This window comes from Gopherus evgoodei, chromosome 14, assembly GCF_007399415.2.
Source record: "Gopherus evgoodei ecotype Sinaloan lineage chromosome 14, rGopEvg1_v1.p, whole genome shotgun sequence".
Classification (NCBI taxonomy): Eukaryota; Metazoa; Chordata; order Testudines; family Testudinidae; genus Gopherus; species Gopherus evgoodei.
This window is the reverse complement of record NC_044335.1, coordinates 27,255,330-27,275,741: the sequence shown is the minus strand read 5'-3', so window position 1 is coordinate 27,275,741 and position 20,412 is coordinate 27,255,330. Positions and strand designations below refer to the sequence as shown.

The 20,412-nt window shown below is 47.1% G+C and overlaps 1 protein-coding gene across 2 annotated transcripts in view; it reads left to right on the top strand.

Moving 5' to 3' along the window:
• Positions 1 to 20,412, top strand: part of ITCH (itchy E3 ubiquitin protein ligase) — a 119,735-nt gene that overhangs the window by 36,723 nt on the left and 62,600 nt on the right. Inside the window, exon 3 of one of the 2 annotated variants that reach the window (XM_030533805.1) lies at positions 9,108 to 9,249. The exons of the other annotated variant lie outside the window; for it this stretch is intronic. Within the exon in view, the coding sequence (XP_030389665.1) occupies positions 9,108 to 9,249 (142 nt within the window). The remainder of the gene's footprint in view (positions 1 to 9,107; positions 9,250 to 20,412) is intronic. 2 annotated transcript variants of the gene reach the window in all.

The following is a 20,412-nucleotide window of genomic DNA, read 5'->3' as shown; positions in this document are numbered from 1 at the left end:
AGAGCTGTGTGTCATTGCATATTGCTGGCTGCCTGTAGCTGTTGAATAGGACCAGAGAGAGAATTGATCCTTGTGTAGGACTCTATAGTAGAGAGGTCTGCTAGTGAAGAGGCAGTTTCCCATTATTACTCATTGGATGTGTCCCTCCATGAAGGATTTGACCCATTTTAGCATATTAACCTGCAATGTATGGTTGAGAGTGTCAAATGCTGCTGAGAGGCTCAGGAGAATGAGAATGAATATCTTCCCTCTAGCCACTGACATCAGGAGATCATCCATCGGTGCCACTAAAGCAGTTTCAGTTCCTTGTCCAGGCCTGAATCCAGATTGTTAGGTCTAGGATATTGGCTTCAATGAGATGATCTTGAAGTTGGCCTTTGATTAGCTTCTCATAGAATTTGATCGGGAATGGAATGTTTGACACTGGGCAATAGTTGGCTATAACTGATGTATCCAGGTAGGTTTCTTCATTGTTCCTCCATGCCTCCAGGAGGAAGGAAAGATTTCTTCCCTGAATCAGCGCTCTAGTTGTGCCAGAATGCCCCAGAACACTATTCCAGCACTTTTTTCGGAGCTAGAATTGTGTTCCAATTAGGACTGTCAATTAATTGCAGTTAACCCATGCAAGAACTCAGAATTAATTGTGATTAATCAGTTTTAATTGTACTGTTAAACAATAGAATACCAATTAACATTTATAAAATATTTTTGGATGATTTTTCTACATTTTCAAATATATTGATTTCAATTACAACCCAGTATACAAAGTAGACAATGTTTCCTTTTTTTTATTACAAATATTTGCACTGTAAAAGTGGCAAACAAAAGAAATAGTATGTTTCAATTCACCTCATACAAGTATTGTAGTATAATCTCTTTATGGTGAAAGTGCAATTTACAAATGTAGATTTTTTTTTTGTTACGTAACTGCACTCAAAAACAAAACAATGTAAAACTGTAGAGCCTACAAGTCCACTCAGTCCTACTTCTTGTTCAGTCAATCACTAAGACAAACAAGTTTTTTTACATTAATGGGAGATAAAGCTGCCCACTTCTTGCTTACAGTGTCACCTGACAGTGAGAGCAGGCATGTGCATGGCCCTTTTGTAGCCGGCATCTCAAAGTATTTACATGCCAGATATGCTAAACATTCGTATGTCCCTTCATGCTCCGACCACTATTCCAGAGGACATGCTTCCATGCTGATGATGTTCATTAAAAAAAAAATGTTAATTAAATTTGTGACTAAACTCCTTGGGGGAGAATTGTACATCTCCTGCTCTGTTTTACCCACATTCTGCCATATATTTAATATTATAGCAGTCTTGGATGATGACCCAGCACATCTTGTTCGTTTTAAGAATGCTTTCACTGCAGATTTGACAAAATGCAAAGAAGGTACCAATGTGAGATTTCTAAGAGAGCTACATCACTCAATCCAAGGTTTAAGAATCTGAAGGGCCTTCCAAAATCTGAGAGGGGTGAGGTGTAGAGCATTCTTTCACAAATCTTAAAAGAGCAACACTCTGATGCAGAAACTGTAGAACCCAAACCACCAAAAAAAAGAGAATCAACCTTCTGTTGATGGCATCTGATGAAAATGAACATGCGTTGGTCCACAATGCTTTGGATGGTTATCGAGCAGAACCAGTCATCAGCATGGACGCATGTCCTCTGGAATGGTGGTTGAAGCATGAAGGGACACAAATGTCTTGCACCGCTGGCTACAGCAGTGCTGTGCAAATGCCTGTTCTCACTTTCAGGTGATGATGTAAACAAGAAGCGGGCAGCATTACGTCCTGCAAATGTAAACAAATTTGTTTGTCTGAGCAATTGGCTGAAGAAAAAGCAGGACTGAGTGGATTTGTAGGATCTATTGTTTTATTTTTGAATGCAGTTAGTTTTTGTATATAATTCTACATTTGTAAGTTCAGCTTTAATGATAGAGATTGCACTACTGTACTTAGGTGAATTGAAAATTATTATTTCTTTTGTTTTTTTACAGTGCAAACATTTGTAATAAAAAATAATTGATCACTGCACACTTTGTATTCTGTGTTGTAATTCAAATCAGTATATTTGAAAATGTAGAAAACTTCCAAAACTATTTAAATAAATGGCATCCTATTGTTTAACAGTGCGATTAATTTTTTTAATCACTTAACAGCCCTAGTTCCAACATTTCTGCTGGTCCTAGGCCACGTGTTTCCATTCTCTCCCCAGCTGCAGAGCATCATCAGAGCCAGCAGGTGTCAGTGCCAGGCTTAGGTGGCAGTGGGTCAGCATGGAGGGAGCCAGGAATGCTACCGCTGTAACCAAGTGTGTGAACATGGGGCTGGAAGCCTAGGGCAGAACTGGAGCCTGGTATGTCAGAAGCAGGGTAGTGGGGCTGACTGGACAGTGGAGCCTCTCATGGGGAGCAGGAGCCAGGGACAGGATGGGTTCTGTGCGGAGTCACCTCCTTTTCCCCTGGCCTCTCCCAGCTCATCTGCTGCCCCTGGCTTTCTCCAAGCTCCCCTGTGCTCCTTCCCAGTTCCTCCCACTGCCCTATGTTCCAGCACTTCTTTTTTTAGGACGCCAGCACTGTCCTGAATGAGATATTGGCTGTTTTGCTCATGAGTGACACCAGTTGCTCATGACTCTTTCATAAGTCATATAGAGCATGCATCAGATTCAGAGGTCTTGGGTTCAGATTCTTTTAGGGTATACAGAACTTCTTCATGAGTGAACTCTGAGAATGTAGGCTTGGTGGAAGCAGTTGGGGCAAATCCAGGTTGTATTGAAAGTGTTCCTGAATGTGCATGGTCTTTTCAGTGAAACAGAATGATAGTTCACAGCATTTGATGCTCAGTTCCAGTACAGACTGTAGACAGTTAGGGTTGATAAAGTAATTTAGTTTGCGGCAGGTTTACTAATGAAGGCTGAAAGGAAGATTCTCTTGGCCTGTAGTACAACCTCTGGATAGGCTTAGAGGAATTCCTTATGTTTCATCCAATTGTATCAGCTTTTGTTTTCTGCCACTGATTGTTGAGTTTCCATATCTCTCTCTTCATGTGGCACAGGGTGTTGGAAAACTGAGATCTCCTGTGGGGGCAAAAGGGAGGAAGGGGCCATTGAGGGACCACGTATTGATGGTCAAGGTTAACATACAATGATGATGATTTGCCAGATCCTTGACTCCTTGTCCTATGAGTGAAGTGCTATTGTCCTTTAGCATGTTCTAGAATTTGGTGGAGAGCACATGTCTTTGTGATTGAATCAGGATCCTGGGTCTGTCTTGTTACCTGGGAGTTGTAAGAACTCTGACTACTGCGTTAATGAGGTGGAGGCCTGACCAAGACAGTGACTGGTTTATGGTGTCCTTGATATTGATTTTTTTAGCTTATTTTTGAATGCTTGACTTTGCAACCTTTAACATACATCTGACAGTTCTTCTGGTATTTAATTTCCTAAACTTAAACCAAAAAAAAACCAAAATCAACCCCTGAAAAACAGTGCATCTTGTGGAACTGTACTGAATGCGTCTCTTTCCTCCCCTCCTCCCCCCAATGAGTCAGCAGCGGGACTGGAATCTTTTAGGGCAAACAGAATAGACCTTTGTCATTTGAACGAACTATCTTGTAGCTGTTACAGAAAGCTGTTATCTTCTAGTTGGATCAGCCACGGGAGGAGAATGAAATGCACACTTTGTCCGTGGGTTTTATAGCTATTTGTTAGAAGGCAAAGGAACGTTGAGACTCAAAAATCCTGAGTTCAGTTTCAGGTTCTAGAGGGAAATGTGCTCTCTAAACCCTCTTACCTCTTAGTTCTCCTCTACCCTAAGCCTGCCCTCACTTCCAACCCCTGGCCTTTTTCTATCCCTGTCCCCCTGCCTTTGGATCCTCATGTGTGCGTTAGTCAGGCAGTCAGCTTTCTCATTCTCTACACTTCTGGGCACCAGCAGGGGGAGGTTTGAGAGCAAAGGAGAGAGAATTTGTCTGCCCTTAGTTCTGATGGCCCCTTGTAGCTTGGAGGGGCAAGTGCATGGAAGTCCTGCTCAGCCTCTGCCACCCTAGGATGGCACATGCTCAATGACTCTGAAGTGCACACATGCTCATCCCCACAGTCAGTAGGTAGGAGCTATGTTGATTTGACATATGATCACTGCATATGGAATCTTTGGATAATTTAGCTACCAAACAAGCCTCTATTGTGGGAACTGCTCTTTTCTGGACTTACAACTTGGCCAATTTGGGTGGATTTTCACTAGGACAAGGAAAACATACCCGTGACAACAGTGTGACCCTTCTGTCAAATTCCAAGTCCATGCTCCAAAGCATAGCAGTGGTAGAGCTCAATGAACAGTTGTAAGATATTTAACAAGAACAAAACACATTTTCCTCTATCTTTGTGCTTAGAAACAGCTGAACTGTGGTTCAGCCTAACATCTATTGTCCCAACATTAAATCATGATGACTGGTTTGCTGACTTTGACCTTCAGGATGCTTATTTCCACGTAGCAATTTTCCCAAGCCACAGGATGTATCTCCAGTTTGTTGTAGTGGACTGGCACTATCAGTACAATGTGCATCCTTTTTTGTCTGTTTTCCACTCCCAGGGTTTTTATCAAATGCATGATTGTGGTGACAGCTTACTCAGGAAGAGCGGAATTCGTCTTCCCGTATCTGGATGATTGGTTACTGAGTTCAGAGAAGTCCTCTATCATGTTCAGTTCATGTTACGCTTACTGAGTCATGTAGGTCTTGTCCTAAACAATGGGAAGTCAATACTGGTTCCAACTCAAATAATCAAGTTCATTGGTACCCTGCTAGACACTACAAGTTCAGAAGTGTTTTTGCTGACAGACCAGTTCCACATGATTTGCCATCTATGCCTAACTGCAGTCTCAACCCTCAACTACAGCCCAAGTATGCCTGAGGTTACTAGACCATATGTCTGCATGCACATATAGTCCAATATGCCAGGTTGCGCCTTCGTCCTCTTCAACTGTGACTGAAGTGAGTCTGTCATCCGAATTATCATCTATTGGACAGACTTATTCGATTTTGTGCACCAGTTCTGGAATTCTTTTGGTGGACAGCTCAGGGCAGGGTGTCCCAGGGTGTTCCCTTAACTCAGTTCCCACTGACGAGAACTGTTGTCACTGATGTCTCCCTAATAGGTTGGGGAGCGCATATGGGGTTGCTGAAAGTTCAAGGCCTGTGATCATAACAGGAAGCTTCTCTGCATATCAATGTCCTGGAGATCTGTGCCATCTGCAGTGCCTTTTGGGGCTTTTGAGGTCACATCAGGGACTCAGTGGTGCTCAAGCTTACCGACAATACCACTGTGATGTATTATGTAAACAAATAGGGGAGCACACTCCAACATGCTGTGTCAGAGGTGATAGGGCTCTGGGATTTTTGCATCGGGGAAAACATTACCCGTGTAGTGGATTAGTTACCTGGGTTCCAGAATCACCTGGTATGTCACCTCAGTAAAAACTTGTCCCTGAATCACAAGTGGTCTCTGAAGTCTAGTGTCCTACAGTCCATCTTTGCAGTTTGGAGCATCCTGAAGATTGACCTCTTCACCACAAGAGACATCAATAAATGCAATCTGTTTTGCTCTTGAGAGAATCTCAGTCTGGGCTCCCTGATGGATGCTTTTCACCGGAGCTGGGAAACGGCACTCCGTATGCTCTTCCTCCAGTTCCAATCATCCCACTGTCATTCTCAAGATGAAATTGGATTGTGCCAAGTTGATTCTCATTGCTACAGTGTGGCTGAGACAATGTTAACAGGGAGTCCGGTGGCACCTTAAAGACTAACAGATTTATTTGGGCATGAGCTTTCGTGGGTAAAAAACCACTTGCGTCTGAAGAAGTGTTTTTTTACCCATGAAAGCTTATGCCCAAATAAATCTGTTAGTCTTTAAGGTGCCGCCAAACCGTTCGTTGTTTTTGTGGATACAGACTAACACGGCTACTCCTCTGATACTTGAGACAATATTGGTTCTTTGACCTCTTCACATTATCAGGTCAGCTCCCATATCTCTTCCTTTTCACCCCCAACCTCCTGACTCAGCATCAGTCAGATTTTGCATCCGGCGCTCAATTCCCTGCATCTCACAGCATGGATGTTGCATGGTTAGATGAGATGGAGGAACAATGTTTGGAGGTGGTCTGGCAAATCTTGCTTAGTAGTAGGAAGCCCTGCGCTAGAGTGGTCTGTTTGGCCAAGTGGAAGTGGTTGTCGATGTGATTGCTAGCTCAGTGAGTTCAACCAAAGACGGCTTGTATTGAGAACATCTTGGACTACCTGTGACGCCTTCAGTCTTTTTGTCTTGCACTTAGTTCATTGATAGTGCACCTGGAAGTGATTTTTGGCATTTGATCCACTCATCCATGGAAAAATCAGTGTGTTCAAACTGCAGGGTGGTGAGAGCCTTGAAAGGGAAATGCTTGTCTCCACCTGTTGACTAAAGAACTGGTTCCTTTGTGAGATCTTAATACTGCCTTAGCAGCTTTTATGGGACCTGTGTACAAGCCTCTGACAACATCTTTCTCCCTTCTGTGTCAGAAAACTGTTTTCCTTGTAACAATAACATGTGCAAAGAGAGTTGCTGGCTTTGATGGCAGAGCCTCTTTTACATGTAGTTTTCCAGAGACAAAGTAACCCTGCAGCTGCACCCCAAGTTTTTATCTAAAGTGGTTTCTCAGTTTCACTTGAATCGAGTTATTTATCTACCAGTGTTCTTTCCTAAGATGCATTCAACCCCAGATGAGCAACTTCTTCACACATTGGATGTCAGGCGATGTTTAGCTTTTCACCTGAATATAATCTTTCTGTTCTTCATCTCGTCTATTTGTTTCATATGTGGACCGAATGAAGGGGCAAGTAGCAGCTCAGACTGTGCCTCCTCAAGGGTGTGAGCTTATTCCACAAAGGCCAAGGCAACGTTGATGCCATTTCTAAGGGCTAGTCTGCATTGGAAGCGGTAGAGTGTGCTGCTGTAGTGCATCTGATGAGGCTGATGGGAGAGAGCTATCCCGTCGGCATAATAACTCCACCTCTGAGAGAGGTGGTAGCTATGTCGGCGAGAAAAGCTCTCCTTTTACCAATTGCGACTTTCTCTCCCCTCTGGGCGGGGCGGCAAAAAAGCTGGAGCTGGTCCTGGAGTCACCTATATGGAATTCATGGCTGCATTTACTCAGAGGTTAAAAAAAACAAAACAGTTACATACCTGGTCTGTAATGATTGTTGGTCAAGATGTGACATAGACATGTTATTTCACCACACATCCTGTCTGCACTCTTAAAATTCAGTGTGAAGGAACTGACTGAACACAGAGGGAGCACACGCAGCCAAACATCTTGACTGCACAGGTTTGGGGTGACACGGTCCTTACAAAGCCAGGATAGGGGCTAGGGCCACAGTCTGTAAGCCAGGCCTCTGCTGGTACTGCCAGGCAAAGTTCTCCAGCTTTGGTGTGCTGGATGCGCTCACTTCTACATGGAATACACATCTGCATTTGTCACAACCGGAACATGGACAGTCTGACTTAGTGCTCAGAGCAGGAGTCTGGCTGGATCAGATACCAGGAGACAAACTTGAGAGTGGAAACACGGGTTGATAAGCAGAGTCAGACCAAGTCAGGATACCAGGAAATCAAGCCGGGGAGCAGGAAGTACAAGGCACATAGTCCAGAGCAAGGTAGGCTCTAGTTGCATGGACAACTTCCCATTCCCAGTTTAAATAGGAACTGTAGACCAATCAGAACTCCCAGCATTCTGGCAGTCAGCTTCCAGGATTGAGGTCCTCGGTCTGAGTTCAGCTCCTATTTTGCCAAAAGTTAGCACATCCCGGGTGATAGGTTGAAACTTGCTGGCTCCAAAGAGCCCTGTGGACCAGGGTTCAAGACCCAGGTCCCTGATAGCATCACATCTTGCAGCACAGCAGATACAGTACAGGTAAGTAACTGGTTTTTATCTGAATGCAATGGAGTGACATTAATTCCCTTTGAATAATTAAGGGTAAATATGGGTTGCTGCACAGCTACTAAATGTTGTAGAGTTTAAACACTTAAGGATTCTGATTATAAAGTTTCCTATATAGAAGATTTCGCGTGCCTTATTTCATACTTTAAGGGACCCCTCTGATCTTTTGGCTAACCAAGAGCTTCAGTCAGTGAGCTTCACATTCAAATAGTGGAGTCCCATTGTCAAAGTAGTAGACTAGAGGAAATATGGATGTTCAGGTAATGAACTTGCAGATAACATGAATTCATCTGTTCCTAAGTGCATACAGGTCTTCAAGTCAAATCGTCTCTGAAGAGATTGGCATTGTACACATATGCATATCTAATAATGTTATAAGGAAACTGACAAGCTAATAAAGTGTTTAATAATGTGTAAACAGACTGGTAAAAGTTAGTGCAAATTTTGTTGTTTGTTCTAATCACAAAGAAACCTACTTGTCTTTGGATGTGCATTTTAAATGCACGAGTGAAATCTCTACTGTAGTCCTCCTGAGCAATTACCAGTGCCATCTTATCCAGACAGGGTAGGATGAATCAAGGCAGGCAGCAGCAGTATGAAGCAGGATCTGAACATTGCAACCTCTTCAAAGAGGGCAGCATGCCCCTCCCTAACTAGTATGTGCTGGAGACGCCACATGCGTTAGCTTCCCGGAGGTCAGCTGTAGCTCTAACCTTCTAGCCATGTTAGTGTGAGAAGACTTTCATATACTCAGCTAGTGTTGAAGCACTGATCTTTCTCCTCTCAGACCAGCTGAATTCTTCAAATCCAGTGTCTGCATCAAATTCTTCTTTGATTTGAAATCACAGTATGCAAGTGTGGTATATCATACTAGTGAATCTAGTTCAAGGTAAAGATAATTCTTGTGCAGTAATCTTGTGGGGTTTATTTTATTTGAGCTGTATTACATGTCCGTGTATTTTAGGTTGTTACAGCCATAGCTACTTCCTATACTAAGGAGAACAATGTTGTATGCTTTTTTTAACAAATTAGTTTGTTACAGGAATGCAGCTAGTTTTCAAAGTGCATTTTTAACTGATAGCTTATTGAATAGAATAAAATATTCATTGTTTTCCCCCTTTTTTAACAGTTATCTCAGCAAAATTAAAAGAAAATAAAAATAAATGGTTTGGACCTAGCCCTTATGTGGAAGTCTCAGTAGATGGACAGTCAAAGAAGACAGAAAAATGCAACAATACAAATAGTCCGAAGTGGAAGCAACATCTTACAGTGTAGGTTTGGAGCTGTTTTTGCTTTATAGATCAATATATGAAATTTAGTAATTATTACGTTATAGGCAATTAATGTAAAGCCTCATTTCTAAACTGTGCTCTGTTCTTTTCATATTAAAAAAAGGTGGTACTGTGATACGACTGCTATAGTATGGAGCATTTATGTAAATGCTGTGTGTTAACTTATGTGGCATGGAAGGGATGCACTGTTAACACAGGAATACATTCCATATTAGCACACCTGATATGCCAATAAATCTGCTTTTTGACATGATCTATCAAAAGTAAGGAAAATCTGTGATCGAGCTGACACTATCCCATGTTCACTTGTTCAGTACATATTTACTGGTGGTGTGGGGGTTGTCATCTCAAAATTCTGGACTCTGGTTTCATTACACAGCTATTCATTGTGTCATTAGTTTTATAGCAGGTTATATTTTAAAGCATGCTTTACGGTGACTCCTACTTGCAAAGATCCAGCCTCCAATGCAAGTGTGAAATTCCTTGTGTACCCGCAAAAGAGAACTTCTTTATCTTTCATGAAATCCAGTTCTCTAGAAATGCCCCAGAATGCATAATTTGGAACACTGGAATCAACAGAAATTGTATGCAGCTGTTAGTATTTCTGATAGCACTTATGTTCCAGAAATATTGCATTATAAGGCCCCTTTAGAGAACCTGGGAACACCCTGCTTAGTGGGAGAATATTCCATATCTGTGCCTGACTCAGGATGCAAAGTTAATTTTTTCCCTTTATTTGGTTTGTACCGCAGCACTGAAGAGCCATTCTTAAGAAAACAAGACCTGTTTGTTTTATGTACATTAAAACACTAAGACTGCAGGAGCCAGTTGTAGAGCAGAATCTGTTTTTTGTTTTTTAATCTTGACACCCTGCTTTTTAAAATACAAGATGCAAAGTATTTTCACTCTCCAGGTCTGCCACCCAACACACATCAATGCATGAGCATTTCTGCACATTGGCCCTGTGCAGTCTACATTGTATGCAGATCCACTGTACTTGAATTGTAAACTAAAACTACTGGTAGAGCCGGGAAGAGAATAAATAACCTGTTTTGTGTAAGTTTTTTGAAATTTCAGAATTTGATTTAGTTCCAATTTGGAATGAAAACCAAAAATCTCTAAATTATCTGTGGAAGGAAATGGAGCCCTGAGCAATCTGCTTGGTGGGCTGTCCCAGAGCTGTGGACCCTGGGAACCCTAGGGTTCCCAGTTCTCTGGCAGTCCATCTGGTGGGCTGCCCCAAAGCTGTGGTCTCTGGGAGCCTGGGCTGCTGAGGACTTGGGAGTTGGTGCTTCCAGGATGTTGGGCCCCCATAAGACATGCTGCCAAGGAAGCAGGCAGGCAACTTTGCAGGAAACTAGACAGTTTTCTTTCATAATTCTACTGGATCCTGTCAGAATTTTGTCAAAATGGAACAGTCTTTGTGAAACGTTTAGATTACAATGAATTGACAAATACTGATGAAAAGGTGTTTTTCTGGTCAGCTCTAACTGCTAGTTTGCTGTGGTAGCCACAAACGACTTTTTTTCTCCTTGGACGTTCTAAAATAGGATGACCAGATGTCCTGATTTTATAGGGACAGGCCCAATTCTTGGGTCTTTTTCTTATACAGGATCCTATTACCCCCACCCCCATCCCGATTTTTCACACTTGCTGTCTGGTCACCCTATTCTAAAACTAGTAGAAATGTGTGCAGTTTAATTGTTCTCTTCCATGCTACCTTAGGGGAGAAAAGAGGCCAAAATAAGCTGATAGTATTTTAATGTTACTTAACCCCTCCTCTAAAGAGCTTCTGTGCTGCTGTTATTTCAATAGAATGTGAGTGGAATCAGTAAAAAGTTAAGGCATGACCACATGAGCTGGAATTTGTATTGAGGTGTTCATAGTGTTGTAAGGACCTATAAAAAGAGCATGTCCCTTCCTCCTAAGAAATTAGTCTACATCAGACCAATAGCACAGCAAAAATGACATCAGGCAGTAGTGGGCAGAAAGGACGACAAAAAAAAATGTTAGACTGCAAGAAGTATAAGGAGGTGAATTCTGTTTTGCCAGGGTAACCTACCTCTTATTATTTTTTTTCCCCTCTCTTCGCCCAGAGAGATTAATGAATGAAAAGTTAACTTGAAAGGACACATTTGGAGGAGAGCAGAGTTGCTTGGGAATAAATAATATCACCTCTTTTGTAAAGCATTTTCAGAATTACTTATGAAAAGTGCTATATAACAGCTAGGTATTAGTCTTACATAATGGAACAGAGACTGTTCCAGATCTAGGTGGCAATGTGAAGAAAAAACTGTTGTAAGTGGGAGGAAGAGAGAGAGAACAGAGGCTTAGGCAGAGTGTAGGACATAATCAGATTATGTGGAAATAGCATTTGAGATTCAGAAGTCACATTAGCACTGTGATATTAGTGGTATTATGTGTGTTATCTATACCAGCAAATATAGGACCCATAATTCAGCAATGTAGGAGGTGGCAGAGCAGGTTAGAGGATATGATGGTAAAATTTTATTTAGACTGGGAACACTTTATACAGTGCCTAGCAATATCAGTTGGGGCGTCTGTGCTGCCATACTGCAGATACATAAAAATAGCCAAGTTCTCTCTATATGTCAGTCTCCACCATTGCCGATGCTGGTAGAGGAGCCTTGGTGAAGAATTCTGGATCTTAATTTTCTTATGTTAGATTGTGCCTAAAGAAGACAGCATAGTAGAGCCTTGCTGGAGAAGAGAAGACTGAACATGAAGTGGAACAAAGTATAAACAATTGATGGAATTAAGGGGAAGGGGTGATGAGTAGCAGGATAGGTAGACCTTATTTATTTTATAGCAGTGGTGTTTTTTGAGTGGACTAGACGGGATAGGTGAGTACCAGGAAGATGAGTATAGTAGTCAGGATTCACATGTGAGTTTTAGCAGTAGAAACAATGTCAAAGTATTTTACAGAGGTTAGCAGGAAAAAGCCATGATTCTCAGCTCACCCTCACAGTGTGGAATATGACAGAACAATGCTGAAAAAATCAGGCCTCTTAACGTACACACCCTCACAAAGGGAATTCTCCCTCCTTATGGAAGGAAGGCCAGTAGTCCAAATCAAAGTTAGAGAATCAAGTATTAAAATATATATGTAGGCAAAACTCCCAAGCAGACTCTTTCAGGTATGGGTATACAGAGTTTGGTAAATTGAACTTAAAGGTCTACAGATGCCCTAGTCAAGCTATAGGCTCCACATATCCCTCTGTAAAAGACTGGGAAAGTGTCAAGTTGTCATTCTCAGTTGCTGTGGATTACTATGCCCTAATGTCCAGGTTATTGTTCCTAGATTCTGTAGCAAGTTACAGTGCCTCTCCACTTCCTCCCCTCTAGCAAGTGGCTTTGGAGGGTAGAGAGGGATAGCATTACAAATGGGAAAGAACCAGCAGGCAGTAAGGGTCTCTTGACCCACTGTTTATTTATTTCTGTCCTCTCCCTTCCCCTCCCACCCCCTTCCATTCATAAAACCAGAAGGTTCTTCTTTGAGTGCTTGCTCATATCCATTCCAGTTAGGTGTGCGCGCCGTGCGTGCACGTCTGCTGGAAACTTTTTACCCTAGCAACTCCAGTGGGCCGGCAGGTCGCCCCCTAGAGTGGCACCACTATGGCACTAGATATATACCCCTGCCGGCCCGCCCGCTCCTCAGTTCCTTCTTACCGCCGTGTCGGTTGCTGGAACTGTGGAGTGCAGTTCCCTGACCTCCACGTCCCTAGCTCTCCTCGTCGTTTGGCTTATAAAACCTTTTTTCTCAGTTAGTATAGTTACCTTTTCAGTATAGTTGTAGTTAGTTAAGTTTTTGTACATAGTTCTTGAACATTGCCTGTGGGTGGGCTGTTACCCTCCCCGGCACCCGGCACCGGGCCCATGCCTGGCTCGCCGGGGTTTAAACAGTGCTCGACTTGTAAGAAGCCGATGCCTACTAGCGACCCCCACGACGCGTGCCTGAAGTGCCTGGGGGAGTCGCACATTAGTGACAAGTGCCGCATTTGTAAGGCCTTTAAGCCGCGCACAAAAAAGGAAAGAGACCAACGTCTCCGCGCCCTTCTCATGGAAGCGGCTCTGTCTCCGGCACCGGCAGCGCAGTCCACCGCTTCGGCTTCGGCACCGGACCGCGCCGGCACCGGCAAGACTCCCCGGCACCGACCATCTCCGGCACCGGGAGCAGACCTACGTCCCTTGACGTCTGTCTCCACACCCAGGCAGACCCGAGTGGACCGCCCGGCTCCTACCTTAGCCGTGGCACCGCCGGCAGGACTGTCGACTCCAGGCCCGAGGGTCCGTCGAGTCCAGCTCCTCCTAGCTCCCCAATACGATCAGGGGTCGAGCTAAGGGTCCCGTCAACGCCGGAGACTTTCGCCTCGGCTCGGGACTTGATTGCTCTCACGGAGCCAACTCAACCACCCACGGGACGCATGGTCTCCACGGGCAAGCCGATGCTTCATCCATCCTCTCCCGCGTCCCGACGCCGATCACTCCGATGGCGTGACCGCTCACGCTCGGGGCACCGCTCGGAGTCCCGGCATCGATCGCCTAGACGGTGCCGGTCGTACTCACGGCACCGATCACCATCTGGCCGGTCCCGATCGGCTTCATCTCACCATCGGCACCGAGCCTCCAGGAGTCGTTCGGCACCGCGGTCGACCTCCCGGCACTGAAGCGGTGGCAGGTCCCGCACCCGGTCGACCTCCCGGCACCGCGCTGGTAGTAGGTCCCGGTCTCCATTGCCGTCTCGGCACCGGGCCTCCAGAAGGTCGCGATCTCACTCCAGACATTGTCATCGCTCGCGCTCCAGGTCGAGATCTCGGCGCAGGTCATCACGCCGCTCTCGGTCTCGGTCCCGGTCCCGGCCCCGGTATGAGTCACGGCACCGGAACCCGGCACCGAGGGCAACGTCAGTCGCGGCACCGGCGGCGCTATACCATTCCAGTTCAGCGCCTCCCTGGCCTGCTCCGGAGCCCTCCATCTCCTCCCTCGATGATAGTGCTCTCGACAGGCACGAAAACCGCTTCCCGGAGCAGGATAGAGGACATCCGCAGTGGGGATTCTGGACCCCGTGGGCATACGCCCAGGCGCAAGGTTCTCATCAGATCACTCCCCGTCCATTGGCGGAGCGTAGACCACCGGAGGCTACAGTGTCCAGGCCACCCCTCTCTCCACAAACGGAGGACACTTCCCGGGACCCGGAGCGCCCTCAGGATACCGAGGTGCAGCCCCTTGTGCAACCCCCCGTCGATACTCTGTTGCCTGGAGTCTCCTCATCTTCATCCCCGGATGAGGCGGTGGCCGGTACCTCTTCCTCCAGCCCCCCACCATTGGATTTAAGGGCACATCAGGATTTCCTCCTCCGAGTGGCTCAAAATCTAAATCTCCAGGCGAAGGAGGTAGAGGAAGTGGAGGACCCAGTTGTGAGCATCCTGGCAGCCGATGCACCAACCAGGGTTGCCTTGCCCTTCATAAAGACCATACAAAATAATGCCAATACCATCTGGCAGTCACCGGCCTCCATTCCCCCGACCTCTCGGGGAGTGGAGCGGAAATACATGGCTCCATCGAAAGGGTATAAATATTTGTACGTTCACCCGACTCCCTGCTCTCTAGTGGTCCAGTCGGTGAACGACAGGGAGCGCCACGGACAGGAGGCCCCGGCGCCTAAGTCAAGGGAGGCCAGGCGCATGGACCTTTTGGGCCGCAAGGTCTATTCGGCAGGGGCTCTACAGCTCCGCATATCCAACCAGCAGGCTCTCCTCAGCCGCTACTCCTTTAACACCTGGGTAGCGACGGAGAAGTTTGCGGAGCTCTTGCCACAGGACGCACGCCAGGAGTTTTCCACCATCCTGGACAAGGGCAAGAAGGTGGCGAGAACATCACTCCAGGCCTCCCTTGATGCCGCTGACTCGGCCGCGCGAACCCTGGCTTCCAGGCTCACCATGCGGCGCCTCTCGTGGCTGCAGGTCTCCGGCCTTCCGCCAGAACTCCAGCACATGATCCAGGACCTCCCCTTCGAAGGCCAGGGTCTGTTCTCTGACAAAACTGACCCTAGGCTGAAGGACTTAAAAGATAATAGGGTCATCATAAAGTCGCTCGGAATGCATATTCCGGCGACCCAATGCAGGTCCTTCAGACAACAGAACCAGCAGCAGCAGCGGCGTCCATACCCCCCGTTCCGCCCGAGACAGGACCCCTCGTGACGCCGGGGCAGGAACAACCGCCGCAGGCAGTCGGGAGGTCAGGCGGGACAAAATCAGGGTCCCGCTTAGGCCCCCCCAGGGCCTAAGCCCTCATTTTGAAGGTGCGCCCGAGGGCGCAGTACCAGCCTCCCCTACGGATCCTTTCCTGCCGTTTTCTAACCACCTTTCCTCTTTTCTCCCGGCGTGGTCCCAAATAACATCGGACCGCTGGGTCCTACGCACCATACAGGACGGTTATCGCCTACAGTTTTCTTCACCCCCACCCTCCCACCCCGTCCCTCTTCAGGGACCCCTCTCACGAGCAATTCCTCCGTCAGGAGGTGCACACGCTCCTGACCAAAGGAGCCATAGAGGTGGTTCCGGAGAACGAGAAGGGCAAAGGGTTTTACTCCCGCTATTTCCTGATCCCCAAATCCAAGGGCGGTCTCAGGCCCATCCTCGACCTGCGGGAACTCAACAAGTACATCGTGAAGTTGAAGTTCCGCATGGTGTCCCTCGGAACTATCATCCCATCCCGGAGACTGGTACGCCGCCCTCGATATGCAGGACGCCTATTTCCACATTGCTATCGCCCCCCATCACAGGCGTTTCCTCCGCTTTGTGGCCGACCGCCAGCACTATCAGTTTGCGGTCCTCCCATTTGGCCTCTCTACGGCCCCACGAGTATTTACAAAATGTATGACAGTAGTCGTCGCTCACCTCAGACGATGCCATGTCCACGTCTTCCCCTACCTGGACGACTGGCTGATCAGGGGTACGTCAGAGCAACAGATCAGGGATCATGTCACCAGAATCAGCTCCCTTTTTGCAGCTTTAGGCCTCATAATCAATACCCACAAGTCCACTCTACTCCCCACGCAGCGGATAGAGTTTATCGGAGCTGTTCTAGACTCTACCCTCGTCAGGGCCTTGCTACCCCCGCCCAGGTTCCGGGCATTGTCAGACATTATTCTCAGGTTGCAAGCGGCCCCGCTGACCTCAATCCGAACGTGTCTGGCCCTATTAGGCCACATGGCGGCCTGTACGTTTGTAACGGCGTACGCCCGTCTCCGCATGCGGCCTCTTCAAACATGGCTGATTGCTCAGTATCGACCAACGAAACGGTCCTTGGATTCAGTTGTCACCATCCCTCAGGCGGTGCTGGACTCTCTACACTGGTGGCTGGACCAATCCGTGGTGTGTGCGGGGCTCCCGTTCCATCCTCCCCAGCCTTCCGCATCCCTAACCACAGACGCTTCCGACCTGGGCTGGGGAGCTCACTGCGGCACCCAGAGGACTCAGGGCTTGTGGACCCCGACAGAGATCAACCTCCACATCAATGTAAGGGAGTTGAGAGCTGTCCGCCTTGCTTGTCAAGCATTTGTCCATCTCCTCCACGGTCGTTGTGTTGCGGTATTCACCGACAACACGACGACCATGTTCTACATCAACAAGCAGGGCGGCACCAGGTCCTCTCCCCTCTGCCTGGAGGCAATACGTCTCTGGGAGTTCTGCATGGCCCATTCTATTCACCTGTCCGCCTCCTACCTTCCCGGAGTGCGGAATACCCTCGCGGATCGGCTGAGCAGATCCTTCCTCTCACACGAGTGGTCCCTCCGTCCGGACGTCGCCCTCTCACTCTTCCAGAGGTGGAGTCGTCCCCGGATAGACCTCTTCGCATCCCGGGTGAACAGGAAGTGTCGAACATTCTGCTCCTTCCAGGGTTGGGAGCCCGGGTCTCTCGCGGATGCATTCCTGATCCCTTGGACAACACACCTCCATTACGCTTTCCCGCCGATTCCCCTGATTCACAGAGTTCTAATCAAGGTGCGCAGGGCAAAGCCCGATTGATTCTAATAGCCCCGGCATGGGCCAGGCAGCACTGGTACCCCGTGTTGTTGGACCTCTCAGTGACCAACCCCGTTACCCGGCCTCTTCATCGGGATCTCATCACGCAGGACCGCGGCAGGCTCCGTCATCCGGACCTTCCGTCGCTTCACCTCACGGCGTGGCTCCTCCATGGTTGACTGACTCTGAGCTGCGGTGCTCCACCCCGGTCCGCGAGGTTCTCTTAGGCAGCAGAAAGCCTTCCACCAGAGCGACTTACACAGCCAAGTGGAAGCGCTTCTCCTGCTGGTGTGTAGAGAAAGCTCTTCGTCCTATGGAGGTTCCCGTCTCCACTCTTTTGGACTACGTCTGGTCCCTTAAGACCCAGGGGTTGTCGTTGTCGTCCCTACGAGTTCACCTCGCTGCCATCTCCGCTTTTCATCCTGGCGTGGACGGCTGTTCTGTTTTCTCTCACCCCATGGTGGCGAGATTCCTGAAGAGGCTGGAGAGGCTCTATCCCCAAATTCGCCCTCCGGCCCCCTCATGGGACCTCAACCTGGTCCTGTCCCGACTCATGATCCCTCCTTTCGAGCCCTTAGCTACCTGCTCCCTGCTTTACCTCTCATGGAAAACCGCCTTCCTTGTGGCCATTACCTCAGCTAGAAGGGTGTCAGAGCTGCGGGCCCTCATGGTGGACCCGCCGTATACGGTCTTCCACAAGGATAAGGTACAGCTGAGGCCGCACCCTGCTTTCCTTCCTAAGGTGGTCTCAGCTTTCCATGTCAACCAAGAGATTTTCCTCCCAGTTTTCTTCCCTAAGCCCCATTTGTCCCGCAGGGAGCAGCAGCTTCACTTGCTAGATGTCCGATGGGCACTAGCCTTTTACATGGACAGGACAAAACCCTTCCGTAGGTCCCCTCAGTTATTCGTGGCAGTGGCAGACAGGGTCAAAGGGATACCGATCTCCTCTCAGAGGTTATCATCATGGGTTACGTCCTGCATCAGGACCTGCTACGACTTGGCCCAACTCCCGTCGGGCCGAGTGACTGCTCACTCTACCAGAGCACAGGCATCCTCGCTGGCCTTCCTCACCCAAGTGCCCATTCAAGAAATCTGTAGGGCAGCGACCTGGTCATCCGTTCATACATTTGCTTCGCATTATGCCCTGGTCCAGCAGTCCAGAGATGATGCTGCTTTTGGATCTGCAGTGCTCCAGGCCGCAACCTCTCACTCCGATCCCACCGCCTAGGTAAGGCTTGGGAATCACCTAACTGGAATGGATATGAGCAAGCACTCGAAGAAGAAAAGACGGTTACTCACCTTTGTAACTGTTGTTCTTCGAGATTTGTTGCTCATATCCATTCCACACCCGCCCTCCTTCCCCACTGTCGGAGTCGCCGGCAAGAAGGAACTGAGGAGCGGGCGGGCCGGCAGGGGTATAAATCTAGTGCCATAGTGGCGCCACTCTAGGGGGCGACCTGCCGGCCCACTGGAGTTGCTAGGGTAAAAAGTTTCCGGCAGACGTGCACGCGCGGCGCGCACACCTAACTGGAATGGATATGAGCAACACATCTCGAAGAACAACAGTTACAAAGGTGAGTAACCGTCTTTTCCTTAGCGTGCACTTATCAAAATTTATGCTGGTATCGCTACTTGAGATAAATGTACCTATTTTTCTGGTGGTCAGGGACTCATAGTTTCTAACTGGGAGAGATTTTTATCTGAAAGAGTAGCCACCTAACTGTATCGACCTTCACAGGTAGCCAAGTAAAGGCAGGCATAGTTTTCATAATTGAAATAGGGGACTGAGACAATCAGGGGACATTAGGTCAACAATATTAAATACATAAATATAACGTTGCTGGACAGTATTCAAGTATGGCCCCTCTCAACCTAAAAAGAAGAAAAAAAAAATCACATGGCCTAAGGGCTTCTCCCCGAGTTACAGGAAGGAGTAGGGGCATGCAGATAACCTTCCTTATTATCCTATGAATGGAATTAATAGAATCAGGCCCTCTACAGAGGAAACAAGGCCTTTATTCCAAACTGAGCCTAGTCTCCTTCCCCATCTCCCCAAAACTAAAAAATTTCAGAAGGCCACAGAACAGTTTTTGACCCTAAATATCTCAATAGATCAAGTAAGAAATCAAAATTCAATATGGAGAGCTTGAAATCCGTATTGACCATCATCAGCAAAAGGAACTTCATGAAGAATGCCTATCTCATAGCTCAATTACCGTTTCACATAGGCACCTATGTTTTGTTTTTGAAGCACAGTACTACCAGTACAGGTGCTTGTCCTTTGGTTTAGCAACAAAAAGTGTAGTAGTGTTAATAGCTGCTCTCAGGCGGGAGAGGATCCATGTCTTCCTCTTCCTGGACAAATTTCTTATCTGAGCCTTATCCAAAACTAGGGTTATGGATAGCACCACCCTGACAATAAGGGTGCTGCAGACTGAGTCAGTTAACATTAGTCTCAGCAGATTCCCCGTCATAGAGTGGAGACAGACAATGTCCTCCACAAAGTTTTTTGTTGCAGGAAATATGGGAGAAGCTAAGGAGTATTATCAAAACCATCAACTGCTTAAGGGATGTATCCATTCATACACTTCAATGGTTTCTTGAAAAGACATTCTTAGAGGGCCAGTGCTCACATGAGGCCACTACAGGGCTTCCTCTTATACCTCCCTGAACTCTCTCTTACCTTCACTGAGAGATGGGTATCTCTCCCCAGCTGCATTTGCAGGTAATTCAAGTGGTGAATGAGTCCAAACAAATTAAAGTTGGGCTTCCCCATTGGAAAGTTACCACCACTGTGCAGGCCTGCAGAGATGGAGTGCTCATGTGAGATCAAGAAACGTGGTCCAAGTAAAAGAATGAGCACATTATAAACTGGTGAAAGCTCATGGCTATCCAATATGGTGTCAAATCTGCTCCCATATCTGGACTCCCTCCTGTGCTCATCATAACAGGCAACACGTCAGCCATTCATACATCAACAGTTATAGCAGAACAAGGACTACTGCTGGTCAAAGAGAAGCTTATCTCTTGATAACTTGAAAAGGAGAGAATCTGCAACCAATTCACTCCTTTCTTATCCAAGGGAAAAAGAATC